Here is a 13,354-nt window from a genome sequence, read left to right as displayed (position 1 = left end):
TTACTTGGCGTAGGCCTTCTCCAGCAGCGCGCTCCAGAACTCGCTGCCCTCTGCCGAGTGCACGAAGAGCAGCTCCCCGTCCTTGGTGGGCAGCCTGTCGTCCACCACCACCTCCACCCACTCGCCGTACTGCCAGAACTGCGGGACGAGGAGGTGGTGGCAGCGTGCGGGTCGCGAGCCTCAGCCACGGCTGCCTCCTCCCTGCCCGGCCCCTCGGCGTCGCTTCCCCAAGCCCGTCGCATCCCGGAGGAGACGCTCCCTCTGGTCCTCCTCCTGCAGGTACAGCCTCGCCGAGAAGCGAGCGCAGAGGCACCTGCCCTTCCCTCCCAGGCCACACCTGCCCCTCCGGCACTCTGCCCTGTGCCTTATGCCTTTAAAAATACTATTTCTCCTTTACCGGCATAAAAGGAGGACAGTGAGCAGTGCCTTCACATCAGACCCCAAATAATCAACTTTCTTAACAAAATGTGGGAGTTACTTCCTGAGTACCCTGCCCTACCGCCCTCCTCCCCATCGCTGCCCTTACAGGGTCCCAGGGCGGCGACCGGCCAGGCAGCTTCCTGCTCTCTCTCAGTGTCCTTCGTAGAAGAGCACTGTGCCTGGCCCCCAGCACCTGCTCCTAGCCCTCAGGACCCGTTCAGGAGAAGCTCGAGCCAACCCTTAAGTTACCTGGAAGCGGAAGATCCCCGCGTAGTTCTCCTGGAAGCTCTGGTCCAAGGGGACGACTCGAGCCAGGATTTCTTCATTCAAGGTGAGGGAGGCAATGGCTGCCAGCAGCCAGCAGTCACCTGTGAACACGGTGTAAGGAGCTCTCATCAGAGAGGTCGCAGTGCCGGGAGGACGTTAAACCTCTTGTCCCCACCTCCGGCACTTGAGGCCTAAGGCGAGCCCGGCACAGGTGTTCCCCCCGGTCCTCACGTGAGGGGTATGGAGGAGGGCTGGGGGGATGCGTTGAGGGAACGCTGAGGGAGGAATGTTTTCCTGTGATAGTTGAGATGGGGGAGTTCACTCCCTGAAGGATGCAGAACCCTGTGATGGCTGGGCTGTGTCCTCACAGCCGGCTCCGTGCCTGGCCCTCCGAAGGTGCATGGCAGCGGGCACGTGTGGAGTGAGGACTCCAATTCAGCAGCACAGGCTTCTGACAACGCAGCGCGTAAAGGTGGGCGGGTCGGAGGGCGAGGAAGAAGGTGTAGTGATGGATGGGAAGGGGTTGAACGTCATGCATCTTCTCCTGGGAGAAGGATGCAGAGGTGAGGGAGGAGACACCGGCAGGCAGCCCCACGGACACAAATGCAAGAGCCCGAGTCTGAGAAGGCACCCTGGGCTATCTCCCTGAGGACGGGCGAGGAACACCTCTGGGCGGGTGTGTGGGTACCACACGTGGGAGTCAAGGATGGGGACAGTCAGATGGTCGGCTGTCTGGCAGTCTGGCTTCCCCTTAGCCTCGGTGCCCTCCTCTGTGACACGTGAGTACCTGGGAGGCGTGACGAGAGCATGTGTGTAAAGCACACGCCCGTTTCAGGTGGTCAGAAGCAAGCTGGTAGCGGGGAGGGGTCATGTTTGCCACGAGATAAAAGGACCGACTGATGGGGGCGTTCTGGGACGAGGATGAGGAAGTTTACTCCATTCTTAAGGAATGTGCACTTTCCTACAATTTCCCATGACAAGAATAGGAAATAGCCTCAGATGAGTTTGATTTCCATGGCTGGGTTTATTTTTATTAATTGGCAGGTCTATTAAAAGTGTTACTGAAGGACTTCCCTGGTGGTGCAGTGGTTGAGAATCTGCCTGCCAATGCAGGGGACACAGGTTCGAGCCCCGGTCCGGGAAGATCCCACATGCTGCGGAGCAACTAAGCCCATGCGCCACAACTACTGAGCCTGTGCTCTAGAGCCCGTGAACCACAACTACTGAGCCTGTGTGCCACAACTACTGGAGCCCGTGCTCTGCAACAAGAGAAGCCACTGCAATGAGAAGCCTGCACACCGCAACAAAGGGTAGCCCCCGCTCGCTGCAACTAGAGAAAGCCTGTGCGCAGCAACGAAGACCCAATGCAGTCAAAAATAAATAAATAAAAATAAATAAATAAAATTTTTAAAAAATGTCAACTCTTTTTAAAAAGTGTTACTGAAATTCACTGCAATCTTTGACTTCTGTGGACTAGTTGGTGTCCTGAGAGTTGCTGAACCGGCTGAACTGCTAACACTTAGCAATGATGGGGGAACAGCTCTGAGGCCTCTAGGTGCTCACGCCGGCCCTGTGGGAAGTGGAGGCACTCCCCTCCCTAACCAGCCAGTCGGTAGCCAAAGGAAGTTAAATCCCTTTGCTCCTTAGGTTGGGCGGCCGCTGTGGGTTCACCGCAGTTTTCCGCTCAGCGGCCATCTCTTCCCTCCTGGCGCCACCAGTGACCCTCTGGGAAGCAAGTCTCCCTGCCTCCTCCCTGCCTGAGAGGTTTGGGTAGCGCTGGCCCTGCCCCCAGTTCCAGAGGTGGATCTGCAGCAAGCTAGGCTGCACATTCTCTGGCTTCAATGGTTCGCTTGGGGAAGGTTCTGTAACCCAGCCAGAGCCAGGGAGGTATGAGGAGACCACTCCTGGGGCTTCAGAGAGAGTGGACAGGTGCCCTCTTCTACTGCATTGGCTCTACAATGAGGTACGGTCTACTGCTGAAGCCATCTTGCAGCCAACTCAGAGGAAGAGGGGCTGAGAGCTGGAGAGAGAGAGACCATGTCCTGGTGTCATCACTTGAGTCCCTGTATCAAGCTGTACCTGAAGCCACACCTGCCTTGGACTTCTCAGTTACAAGAACGGATCATGTCCCTATTTCCTGACCCATTAGCCAGGGCTACCAGTTCCTGCCTCTTGACTGCTAGGGGAACTTGGGCAGTAGCCATTACTGATGAGGCCTTCCTATGTGCCAGCCACTGTTCTAGGAGCTGCAGGTTCATCAGTTCATATATTTCTCACAACAGCTCTATGAGGATGGTGCTATGACCATCTCCATGTTAGAGCTGAGGATGGCAAGGCTTGGGAGGTTAAGTGCACTGCCAACAGTAACACGACAAGGGAGAGTTTAAAAGGTGTGGTGTTTGTCAGATGTCAGAGACAACCTTTTGGGTCAACTAGATCTTTATATAAACCAAACTAGAGACTCTTTGACACACTGAGAATAGGAGCTTACAGAGAAACTTGGCAATGAGAGTTTTAAGCACTGGCCCTGGGGAAGGAGCCCCTGGTTGGTGAGGATGGAAATCTAGGTAGAGGAGCTTTTCCCGGCTTGGTTCCATACGCTGCCTTGTAGGAACCAGACCGTCATTGAAACAGACGACATTCAGGCCTTTTCTGAGCACCCGCCCCTCTCTCACTTAGACCTCGTCATACTGTCTGTCCTGGAGGATGGCTACACCAAGTGACAGCTGCTCTTCGAGTCACGAGCTCCTCCTTTTCAATCTATTCCCCTTCCTCCAACTTCAGATCTTCTCCTGACTTTAGTCCTTCTTTGAGAACCTGGAGATGCCTGTGATTCTTATTTTTCTTGAGGTTATTTGAGATTTTCTAGGAATCTTGGAAAATGACTTGGGTCTGTCAATACATGGAGGCAGACAGGCTTGTGGATAAAGTGGGCCCAAGTGTAGGAACTTCAGCGACATTTGTCCTGAAACCAGTTATTCCCATGGTTCCTCTAGCTCTTCTGTCAAATCCTCAGAAGAGCTGCCCAGTCTGTCTGACTCTGGGGGGGCCATCTTAACGCCCTCCTGGTTCTGTTTCCCATGGTACCAGGAGTCGATGCCTTTCCCTTGTGCGTGTGTGTAGGCATCACACGAGTGTGTGTCTGCAGGACCTGTCGATTGTTTTTTAGTGTTGGAGGTCACAGCTGACTGTGCTGCTATTCGTGGGACAGTGACTGAATTCGTAGTGATGCCTTTTCCTTTTTTTTTTGTGGGTCATACATCTAGGTCAGTGCTGACTGTACACGTGTCTCAGATTACCGCTCACCACCAGACCTGGACGTTCTTGCGACATCCCAGAAATCAGTGGCCACGTTTCGTGGCTCCCTGTTTTTTTCCTTTATGTCCCAGAAGTATTTTTCCTGGTCACCCCGGGAGGAGCAAGGCCTCATCTCCCCCTGCCCTTCAGAGAGGATTGCTTTCTTCATCCCTTCCTATTCCAATCTAACATGTTTCCTCTGAAAGGATTCATAATCCTAGAATGTCTCCTAGACGACAAAACTGTACCTTTTAGAGATTAAGTTACCAAAAAAAAGGGAATTCCCTGGTGGTCCAGTGGTTAGGACTCTGCGCTTTCACTGCTGGGGCCCAGGTTCAATCCCTGGTCAGAGAATTATGATCCCGCGAGCCGCACAGTGTGGCCAAAAAAAAAAAAAAAAAAGAGAGAGATTAAGTTTCTTGAGGTCACAGGTCCTGGAAAGGGCAGACAGGGACAGGAATCTAGACTCTTGACTTCTGGTCTGTGCTCCTTCCACCAGAAGGAATGAAAGAAATAACAAGTAGCGGCTTCCCTGGTGGCGCAGTGGTTGAGAGTCTGCCTGCCAATGCAGGGGACACGGGTTCGAGCCCTGGTCTGGGAAGATCCCACATGCCGCGGAGCAACTAAGCCCGTGAGCCACAACTACTGAGCCTGCGCGTCTGGAGTCTGTGCTCCGCAACAAGAGAGGCCACGACAGTGAGAGGCCCGCGCACCGTGATGAAGAGTGGCCCCCGCTCGCCGCAACTAGAGAAAGCCCTCGCACAGAAACGAAGACCCAACACAGCCAAAAAATAAATAAATAAATAAACAGAAATAACAAGTAGTTAACATTGTATATAATACTCTGCAATTTACAAAGAACATGGTCCACATTTTATTTGATACTTACAGAAATCTTATGAGATGATTATCCTAATTATTATCACCTTTTTTGGATGAAGCTCAGGAAATCTATGTTCTACACAGTTAGCAGGTCTTACATGTAAATCCTCTGAATCCAAATCCTGGGTTTTGTTTAAAAACCATACCTTGCTGAGGATTTCCTTTGGTTAAGAGTATCTGATTCTTCTAACTAGGGAAAGACCCCACTTCTAACTAGGAAAATCCAACTGCAATTCAAATTTAAAACTAAGGGGTAACACGCTGGCAGCTTCCTGAAATCCTACATTGTATCTTAATACCCCAATATCCTTGGCTCAGAAATATTAAAACATATCACCCATTCACTGCAATGCAATTCCTTACAGCAACAGGAGGATGGCCTGTCATTGCACAGCCAAGACCCTGGCACTAAGATCACAGCACAAGCAAGAAGCAACAAGAGTTAGATGCATTTTACAGTCAAAGGTTCAAAGTTTTTTTATCGGGTCTCCAAATTCTGGAGTTGAGGGAGACTTAGAGCCACTTAGAAGAACATCTTGATTTCTAATAAGGTGGAAGCATTTGAAATCCTATTTTATTATTCTGATTTCTTAACTTTCTCCCTCACCCCATGCAGCAAAATATTTTTAACTAAGTTGGGAAGCTCCCTTATGTAGAGCCCATTTTAAAAGTTTATTTAATATCTGTTCATATAAGCTTTCTCAGTAACAAGATCTGAAGACAACGGTTATCGTAGTTTACATTCACGGAGACTTACTGTGTGCCAGGCCCTGTGCTAAAATGCTTTACATGCATTGCAAACAACAACAACAAAATGTTGCCTGTCATTCCAGGAAACAACAATGTTGCGGCCATCAAGCCATCAGCCACGGTAGCCACCCAAACGGCACCCTGAGGGGATTCAGGATGGAGAAAAACTGGTCCTAGATAGTTAAGATGCGTATCTAGGGAATAATTTCAATGAGCCCAGACTCTTGGATCTTCCCATACATAGAAAAACACTAAAATCATTAACTTGAGATGTCTGTTTTTTTGTGATTAGCAGTGATCTTTTGATGTCCACTACATTATTTTTTTCAGTAAAAACTCCTACATATCCTGCTCCTCCCTTACCTCTTTGGAACAGTCCCTCAGAGCTACCTGAGAGGCTGTCTCCCAGGCTATAGTCCTCAGTTAGGTCCCCGAATAAAACATAACTCGCGACTTTTAGGTTGTGCGTTTTTTTCAGTCGAAAGTATCATGACGTTATCTCATTTCCTCGCCACAAAACAATCTGGGGTAGGTGGGTACTATTACCACCCTCTGTAAGGAGATCGGGTGGCTCACCCCAAGGTCTCAGCTGATGAGTGGCTGTCAGATCTGTCTGAGCAAAGCACATGCTTTTAATGTATAATCTGAACAGTCTCCTTTACAAGTAGGTGTCAATTTCTAATTCACCCAGTTCACGGAACATGGTCTTGGGGGCTTCTGTCCTTGAGAGGTGACTCCATTATGTTTCAGTGTTTGGGCTGCACAGTGTTTTCTCTCTAGCTTCCTGCTCGCTCCGCCTGGATGGCCACGTCCGCCTGAGGGTTTTCTCCCTACGTGGAAACCTGTTCTACACCCTCATTAGCTGTAGCCTCACACAGTGCCACTCCTTCGGGCTGAGGGTTCTCCCTACCAAGGTCACAATCTACTCTCTCTAAAATGATTTATGAAAACCCGTCTCCTCTGGGTAATCCCATGGTGATCTGCTTCTGTAGAGGTGACCTGGTTGGAGAAGTCACTGGAGTCTCCTCCTGGCACAGCCTGTCTGGGTCAGTCACATCCTGGTCTGGATAAAACCAGGCCAGGGACTTCCCTGGTGGCGCAGTGGTTAAGAATCCACCTGCCAATGCAGGGGACACGGGTTCAAGCCCTGGTCTGGGAAGATCCCACATGCCGCGGAGCAACTAAGCCCGTGAGCCACAACTACTGAAGCCCGCGTGCCTAGAGCCTGTGCTCTGCATCAAGAGAAGCCACCACAATGAGAAGCCTGCGCACCACAATGAAGGGTAGCCCCCGCTCGCCGCAACTAGAGAAACCCTGCACGCAGCAACGAAGATCCAACACAGCCAAAAATATATATAAATAAATAAATTTATTAAAACAACAACAACAACAAAACCAGGCCAGCTGGTATGGGCCAGGCAAGACAACCCGCTGACCTCTGGGGCTCCAGACCACTTGTGGTGCAAACTGGTTTGAGAGGGTGCCTGCCAGTCACCAAGGCCTCTCCTGGAATGTTGCCACATGGATGGGGCTTGAAAAAGAAAGATCCGGTGTGTAGTTTTCTACGGGTGTTTAAATTATGTATCTAAAAGGGACTCTGGACTTTAGCAAATATTTCTTCCTCGTGCTCATTTGTTTGTCTGTTTGGCTCTGCTGTCCAGTCACACAAGAAGATATTTTGGCAGAGGTGAGGGTGGCCGCCCAGACCGCTCAGGGGATGTGTCACTGAACAGTGCACCACGAAAACTCCTGCCTTCCCTTCCTGGTGGGTTTTCCAGTTGTTACATGATTTTAGCCTTCCTGCCCAGGTACAAAGTCCTTTTAGAAGGGGCAGAAGGAGGTGATAACCTTCTGATCTTTATTTACTCCATTTATCTCAGAGCAGAAACAACTGTCTTGGGGGCCTGAGTGCCAGACTGCGTGAGCTGGAGGTGAGGATGGGTACCTTCTGGTTGCCTCACCACATCCAGCCTACACCCTTTTCCATCCTGCCCTCTGCACCAGAGCTGACCTCAGTGGATGAAATTGTGGGCTCCCGGGGCCTCTGGCTGCTGGGAGGGTTTGGCCAGCGGGGAGCCCTAAAGACCAGAGGGAGGGAGGAAAGTGAGATTAGTGTATTTCTTCCCTGGCTCCTTCTTTGTGAGCTTGGCTCGAGCCATGTCCCTTGGCTGCAGGCACTGTTCTTTTAAGGTGGCATCTGTACACGACCCGGTTCTAGAATCCTGACAACTGCCTCCGACTCACATCAGGGCTCTCTTCTGGGAGGGATGGTTATGCCTCCTCATTTGATTACAGAGGCTTCCAGCCACGCTGTTTATGTCCAGCAGTGTTCAAGACTTCTCTGACTAGTGTGGTTCACCCTTATAGCTAACTCCAAGGACACCACCCTGCCTGGAGAGGCGTAGACAATCATTTACTCCATTTAAAAGGTGGCCCGCATTCTTGGCTAAAAAGATTCATCATCATAAAATTGGCACTTCCTCTTAAGTCAGTCTATAAATTTAATGCAATCCCAATAAAAATAGCAAGAGGATTTTTTAAAAATTGGAACTTAGCTGATCCTAAAATTTACAAGGAAAAAGTAAACATAAAGCCTAGCCAGAAAAAAATCTAAAGGGAGTGGAGTCTAGCTCTATTAGCTGTTAAAACACATATAGAGCTACAATATTTAAAATAGTACAGAACTTGTGCAAGAGTATACAGAGATTCATAAATGCCACAAAATAGAAAGTCCAGAAATAGTTCCAAACATAGGAATTTAGTAAAGATAAATTATTCACAACTGGAATTGGAACAACTGAGTAGCCATCTAGAAAAAAATCAAGTTATAGCTCATTTTGTCATGGGGATAAATTCTAAATGGAATAATATTTACATAAACATAACATTATATATCTTAACAATGTACTTTATATTATTTATGTTATATATAAATATGATAAATCTAGCCATTTGTATTATTTACATATTTATTGTTTATGTATTTATATGATATATTTTAATATGTTCACATTATAAATATATTTATAAATCTATATATCCTAGAAGAGACAATGGGAGAATTCTATTATAATCTTAGAGTAGTGATAGGCTATCAAATTGTAACCTAGAAGCCATAAAAATTTTAAATGATAAACTACATTAAAGTAAAAAAAATTTGCATGGTAAAAAAAAATCACAATAAGCAAGGTCAAACTAAAAATTAATAGGGAAAAATATGTTATTCAGATCCCAGACCACAAGTGATATATAAATCTTCCTAGTATTTAAAAGGAAAAAAATGAAAGCTCAATAGAAAAATGGGCAAAGATATAAACAGTTAATGGAAAAAGGAAAAATTAATGTCTCTTACACATATTAAAAGGCATTTATCCTCACTCATCATAAAAGAAACATAAAGTAAAACTATACTAAGACACCATTTTTCACCTTTCGGATTGCAAAGGTCAAAGCAAGATCATTTGGAGAGGCGTGCGGGAATGTACACGCTCAATCCCGACAAAGGCAATTTGAGGATATCGTCAATATGCTCCAGCAATTCCACATGTAGTAATCTTCCTACAGACATACTCATGTGTGAAAATAATGTATGTGTAAGGTTATTTATTGCAGCATTGGTTGCAACAGAAAAGACTAAAGGTAAATGTTCGTCCATAGAGAACAAGTGAAACAAACTATGTTCCCTCTACGACAATATTCTGTGCAGCCCTAAAAAAAAACGAAGATGCTTTCTGTTGATACCGAATAATCTCCAAGATGTGTTAAGTGAAACAAAGCAAGGTACAGAACAGCAACAACAAAAAGGGGGAAATAGAAAAAAAGAAAAAATGGGCGAACGTAGTATTGGCTCCCCTTTTGTAATTCGTATCTTCACAATCTGAAGTTATTTTTGGATGATTTATTATATAGAACATGTGTCCTTCTATGTGCTTCAATTGTAGTTTTATTACCTGAAACGCTAGTTTATTGCCTTCGATAGATAATTGGTTATGTCAGTATTTGCAGTAAAAAAAAAAAAGTAGCTTCATATCAGGTCTTCTAAATGAAAATGATTATTTTTTGGTAAAGTCTTCCATAATAACTGGTCTCTAGTCAGTAAGAACAAACGACCAATCAAGTCACTTATTCCTGTGTCCCCTAAAGTGTGTTCTGTAGAAACTAGTTCCTTGGGGTTAACAGATGTTCCTTGAGAAATGGGTTCTGTGGTCAAGTAAGTTTGGGAAATGCAAAGCTAACCAGGTCAAGTGTGGAGACATCTCAGAGCCTTTCAATAATTACACACTGTGACCTTCCCAAGGGTAAGGGGAGTTGGGTATAATATGAATGTTACCCAAATTTATTTGACCCTGGAACCCTTGTTGTTGACATCTCACACAGGCAGGGACCATGGAGCTCACTGGAGATGCTGGCTTACCTCGTGAGGGCACAGGAGCCGCTGGCTCACCCTGGGAGGTTCTCCAAGAGCTGGGCTGCTCAGAACCAGGTCTTCCCCGGGGACCCAGTGAGCGGCTGTCAGGCATCAACACTAGCTGCAGGGCCCACCTCTAGTGGCTGAGGTCCTTCTGACAGCACCCATGTTCTTTTTCCTCTCTCCAGGTTTTGACATCCTCTTCTTTCTGGATTGTCTATACTTTATTTATTAATTTAATTTAATTTAATTTATTTTTGGCTGCATTGGGTCTTCGTTGCTGCGCGCGGGCTTTCTCTAGTTGCGGCGAGTGGGGGCTACTCTTTGCTGCGGTGCGTGGGCTTCTCATTGCGGTGGCTTCTCTCGTTGCGGAGCGCGGGCTCTAGGCGTGTGGGCTTCAGTAGTTGTGGCACACAGGCTTCAGTAGTTGTGCCTCACGGGCTCTGGAGCGGAGGCTCAGTAGTTGTGGCGCACGGGCTTAGTTGCTCCGCGGCATGTGGGATCTTCCCGGACCAGGGATCGAACCCGTGTCTGCTGCATTGGCAGGCGGATTCTTAACCACTGTGCCACCAGGGAAGTCCTGTCTATAGAATTGATTATTTTTCTTTATAATATATGGTTTCATTGTATGCCTTTTCTTGGGGGCGGTTTAGGCCAAAAAAATTTCTGAGGAATGAGGCGAGGCGTATCTAAACACTTAACACCTTCTGACTCACCACCTCTCATCTGCCTTTCTCATTCTGGGAGCCTGATACCTGCCTCGGTCTGTCCAGAACCCTGTACACAAGCAGGGAGAAGTATCAGAGCTGGGTCACTAGAGGTCCTTGACCACCCTGGCTCCCTGCGACATTTCCTTTCAGCAGGTGGCTGCTGGCCCCGTCCATCACTGAGGCAGCAGACAGGGCCCTGCCCAGAGGTTCCTGAACCACCCCGAAGGCCTGCCCGCAGGCTCGACAGGCTGACCGCTCCCACATCCGGGCTCCCCTGACACCCAGCTAAGCTTCTGCCCCTCCTTTCTGTCCTGGGAGACACTCAGCCAGTACAGGCCTGTGAGGCTGGGGAGGGAGGCTGGGGGATCTTCTGCCCTGCTGCCTATCCTAGAAGCTCACCTGGGTGCCCCTCCCTACAGGGGCCCGCTGCCCACTTCCTCTGCACATCTGCACCACGTGCAGACGAAACTCCCGGGACAGAACAGTCCTCACCCTGCACTGAGGTGGGACCTCGAACGCCAAGTACTGAGGGAAAGGGACCTGTGGATTTACATGCCCTAACGTGAAAATGACTGAGAGCAGGTTAGTGGGGAAAAGGGAGAGGTAGGGTTCTGGGAGTCTGGAGCGGGGCTAGGGGTGGAGCAAATAAAAAGCACGAGAGAAAGGAAACCAGCCGAGGCTGGGGCGGGGGCGGTCCAGACCTCACGCCAGACCTGCCCCTAGAACTTGGACTTAGGTGGGCGCAGAGGTTCCCTGCCCTCCCCAGTGGGGACCTCTGGATCCCTATAAAAGGCGTGTCTCTCTGGAGGCTGTGTTCCTGCCCGTTCCCTTAAAGAACTGCCCTCGCTGGTTCCTCATCTTGCTTCACACCGCGTTCTCTCACCTTCCCGTGCACCTTTCTGCCTCCTGGCACCAGGAGGCCCCTGCGCCAACTCCACCCTCTCGGGGTTCCTCAGATGCTGGCTCTCGGCTGCCCTGTCAGTCCCCTTTGGCCGGGTTCGTTCCTCCAGCCCAGGCCCTAGGGATCACCCTTCCTGCACAACCCCCTCTACAAGTCCACTCCACGTTGTCCTGGGGCTCTCTCTGCCAGCACTGAGCCAGGAGGAGGTGCACAAGCCCGCTGCAGGGTGCCTGCCCACCGGGAGCGCTGGCCCGCTGGGTGAGAACTGGGTGCTGTCAGCCTGGGTGCTGACGGGTCCCAAGTAAGGCTGCGGCTGGGCTGATGTGCTGACCCACCACGGAGGTTAGAGGGGGAGGAGCGCCTTGGCTGGCCTTCCCAGATCCCAGGCACAGGGCAGGGGCTCCACAGGCACCCATAGCCCCGCGGGGCCTCCAGGTGATCCCCGAACCAGAAGGGAAAGACCCCCTGGATAGAGCTAGGAGGACTGACCTGGATTTGAATCCTGATCCCGCCACTTAAGACTGTGTGATCTTGGACACATTTCTTAATTTCTCTGAGCCCATGTTTTCTCAGCTGTGGAAGGGGGATAATATACACATATCCTCAAAGGGTTGTTAGGATCAGATGAAAAAGGGAAACTGGGGGTCCTGGATGGGCTTCAGAGATCTGGAACCCGAAAACACTGTGTGCACATTTTGCATGTCTGCAAATATATGCATTTTCTAGGGAGGAGTCAGGTTTCCCTCCCACTCACACCCCCAAAATTAACAAACAACAGAGCCAGAACATGGAGTTCAAATTCCGGCTCTGACTCAGGGCAAACTACTTTGTGCTCATTTCCTCATATATACAATGGGTTTGATAGGAAATGGCCTCACAGAGTTGAGAATTAAATGGGAGAAAAAAAGTCAGGCATTTAGAACACTGTCTCTGAGGGTTTGCTCTTTTTATCTTCTAAGTTTATAAGGGAGAAAACTGAGGCCCAGAAGAGGTGAAGTCTCGACTGAGGATGAGTTACGCCTTGTTTCAGAAAGGGTGACAGCTCAGGATGTGGGGGCGGGTAGGTGGCAAGGAGGAGGGGGTGAGATGGGGGAGGAATGTGACCTGCTGAGTGCATTTGGGGCCTGTCTCATCATCCTGAGCCCCTGCCAAATCTTCAGAAGCAAGCAGGGGGAAGGGGGGACGGTAAATAAAGGTAAAGGATGCGCACTGACGAGGATGTAGACACGAATGCATTTACTCAAAACCCAAGAATGGCCCCTGCAGTGATGGAGCCCCTCACCTTCACCCCTGCCCGTGCCTCACCTGGGACTGTGGCCATTGCCCCCTTCACCCAGCCCCACCCCAGCGCAGGACCAGGGGCCCGATACCCGCCCCCTGGGCTGAGGATGGCTTCGCGGACTCTTCTCTGCTCTGTCCCCTCACAGAAGACAAGGCAAGAGGTTCCTTTAACAACCCAACTGCCTCCCCCGTGTCTGCAGTTTGCTACTCACTTTCTCTCCCTGCATGCCTTTCCTATGGGTTTTCGCACAAAATTTTACCGTTTTTGTGCCTACGGCAGAAGAGTGTTCATGCATTAATTTTGAGTTTATTCACTTGCTCAATGACTTTTTGGTGTGGTTCTCTCTGGCCCACCCTTGGGCACCTGCTGAGATCGCTTAAGCCACTTTTCTCAAGGGACCTCAGGAATCCCCTCCTAGTTCAGACCTCCCGCTCCCC

At 49.3% G+C, this 13,354-nt stretch overlaps 1 protein-coding gene and 1 long non-coding RNA gene across 4 annotated transcripts in view; one reads left to right on the top strand and one right to left on the bottom strand.

Moving 5' to 3' along the window:
* CAPN2 (calpain 2) overlaps window positions 1-13,354 on the bottom strand; it is a 54,762-nt gene that overhangs the window by 24,220 nt on the left and 17,188 nt on the right. For all 3 annotated transcript variants that reach the window (XM_082426679.1, XM_082426680.1, XM_082426681.1), the window contains exons 3-4: window positions 670-788; window positions 5-138 (exon numbers count right to left, since the gene is read on the bottom strand). In XM_082426679.1, the coding sequence (XP_082282805.1) occupies window positions 5-138; window positions 670-788 (253 nt within the window). The remainder of the gene's footprint in view (window positions 1-4; window positions 139-669; window positions 789-13,354) is intronic.
* On the top strand, window positions 796-5,016 carry LOC309644596. Its single transcript, XR_014254513.1, has 2 exons — window positions 796-1,187; window positions 1,263-5,016. It is a non-coding gene; the product is annotated as an uncharacterized lncRNA (long non-coding RNA).

This window comes from Balaenoptera physalus (assembly GCF_965194825.1).
Source record: "Balaenoptera physalus genome assembly, chromosome: 1".
Classification (NCBI taxonomy): domain Eukaryota; kingdom Metazoa; phylum Chordata; class Mammalia; order Artiodactyla; family Balaenopteridae; genus Balaenoptera; species Balaenoptera physalus.
This window is presented reverse-complemented; position numbering and strand designations above follow the sequence as displayed.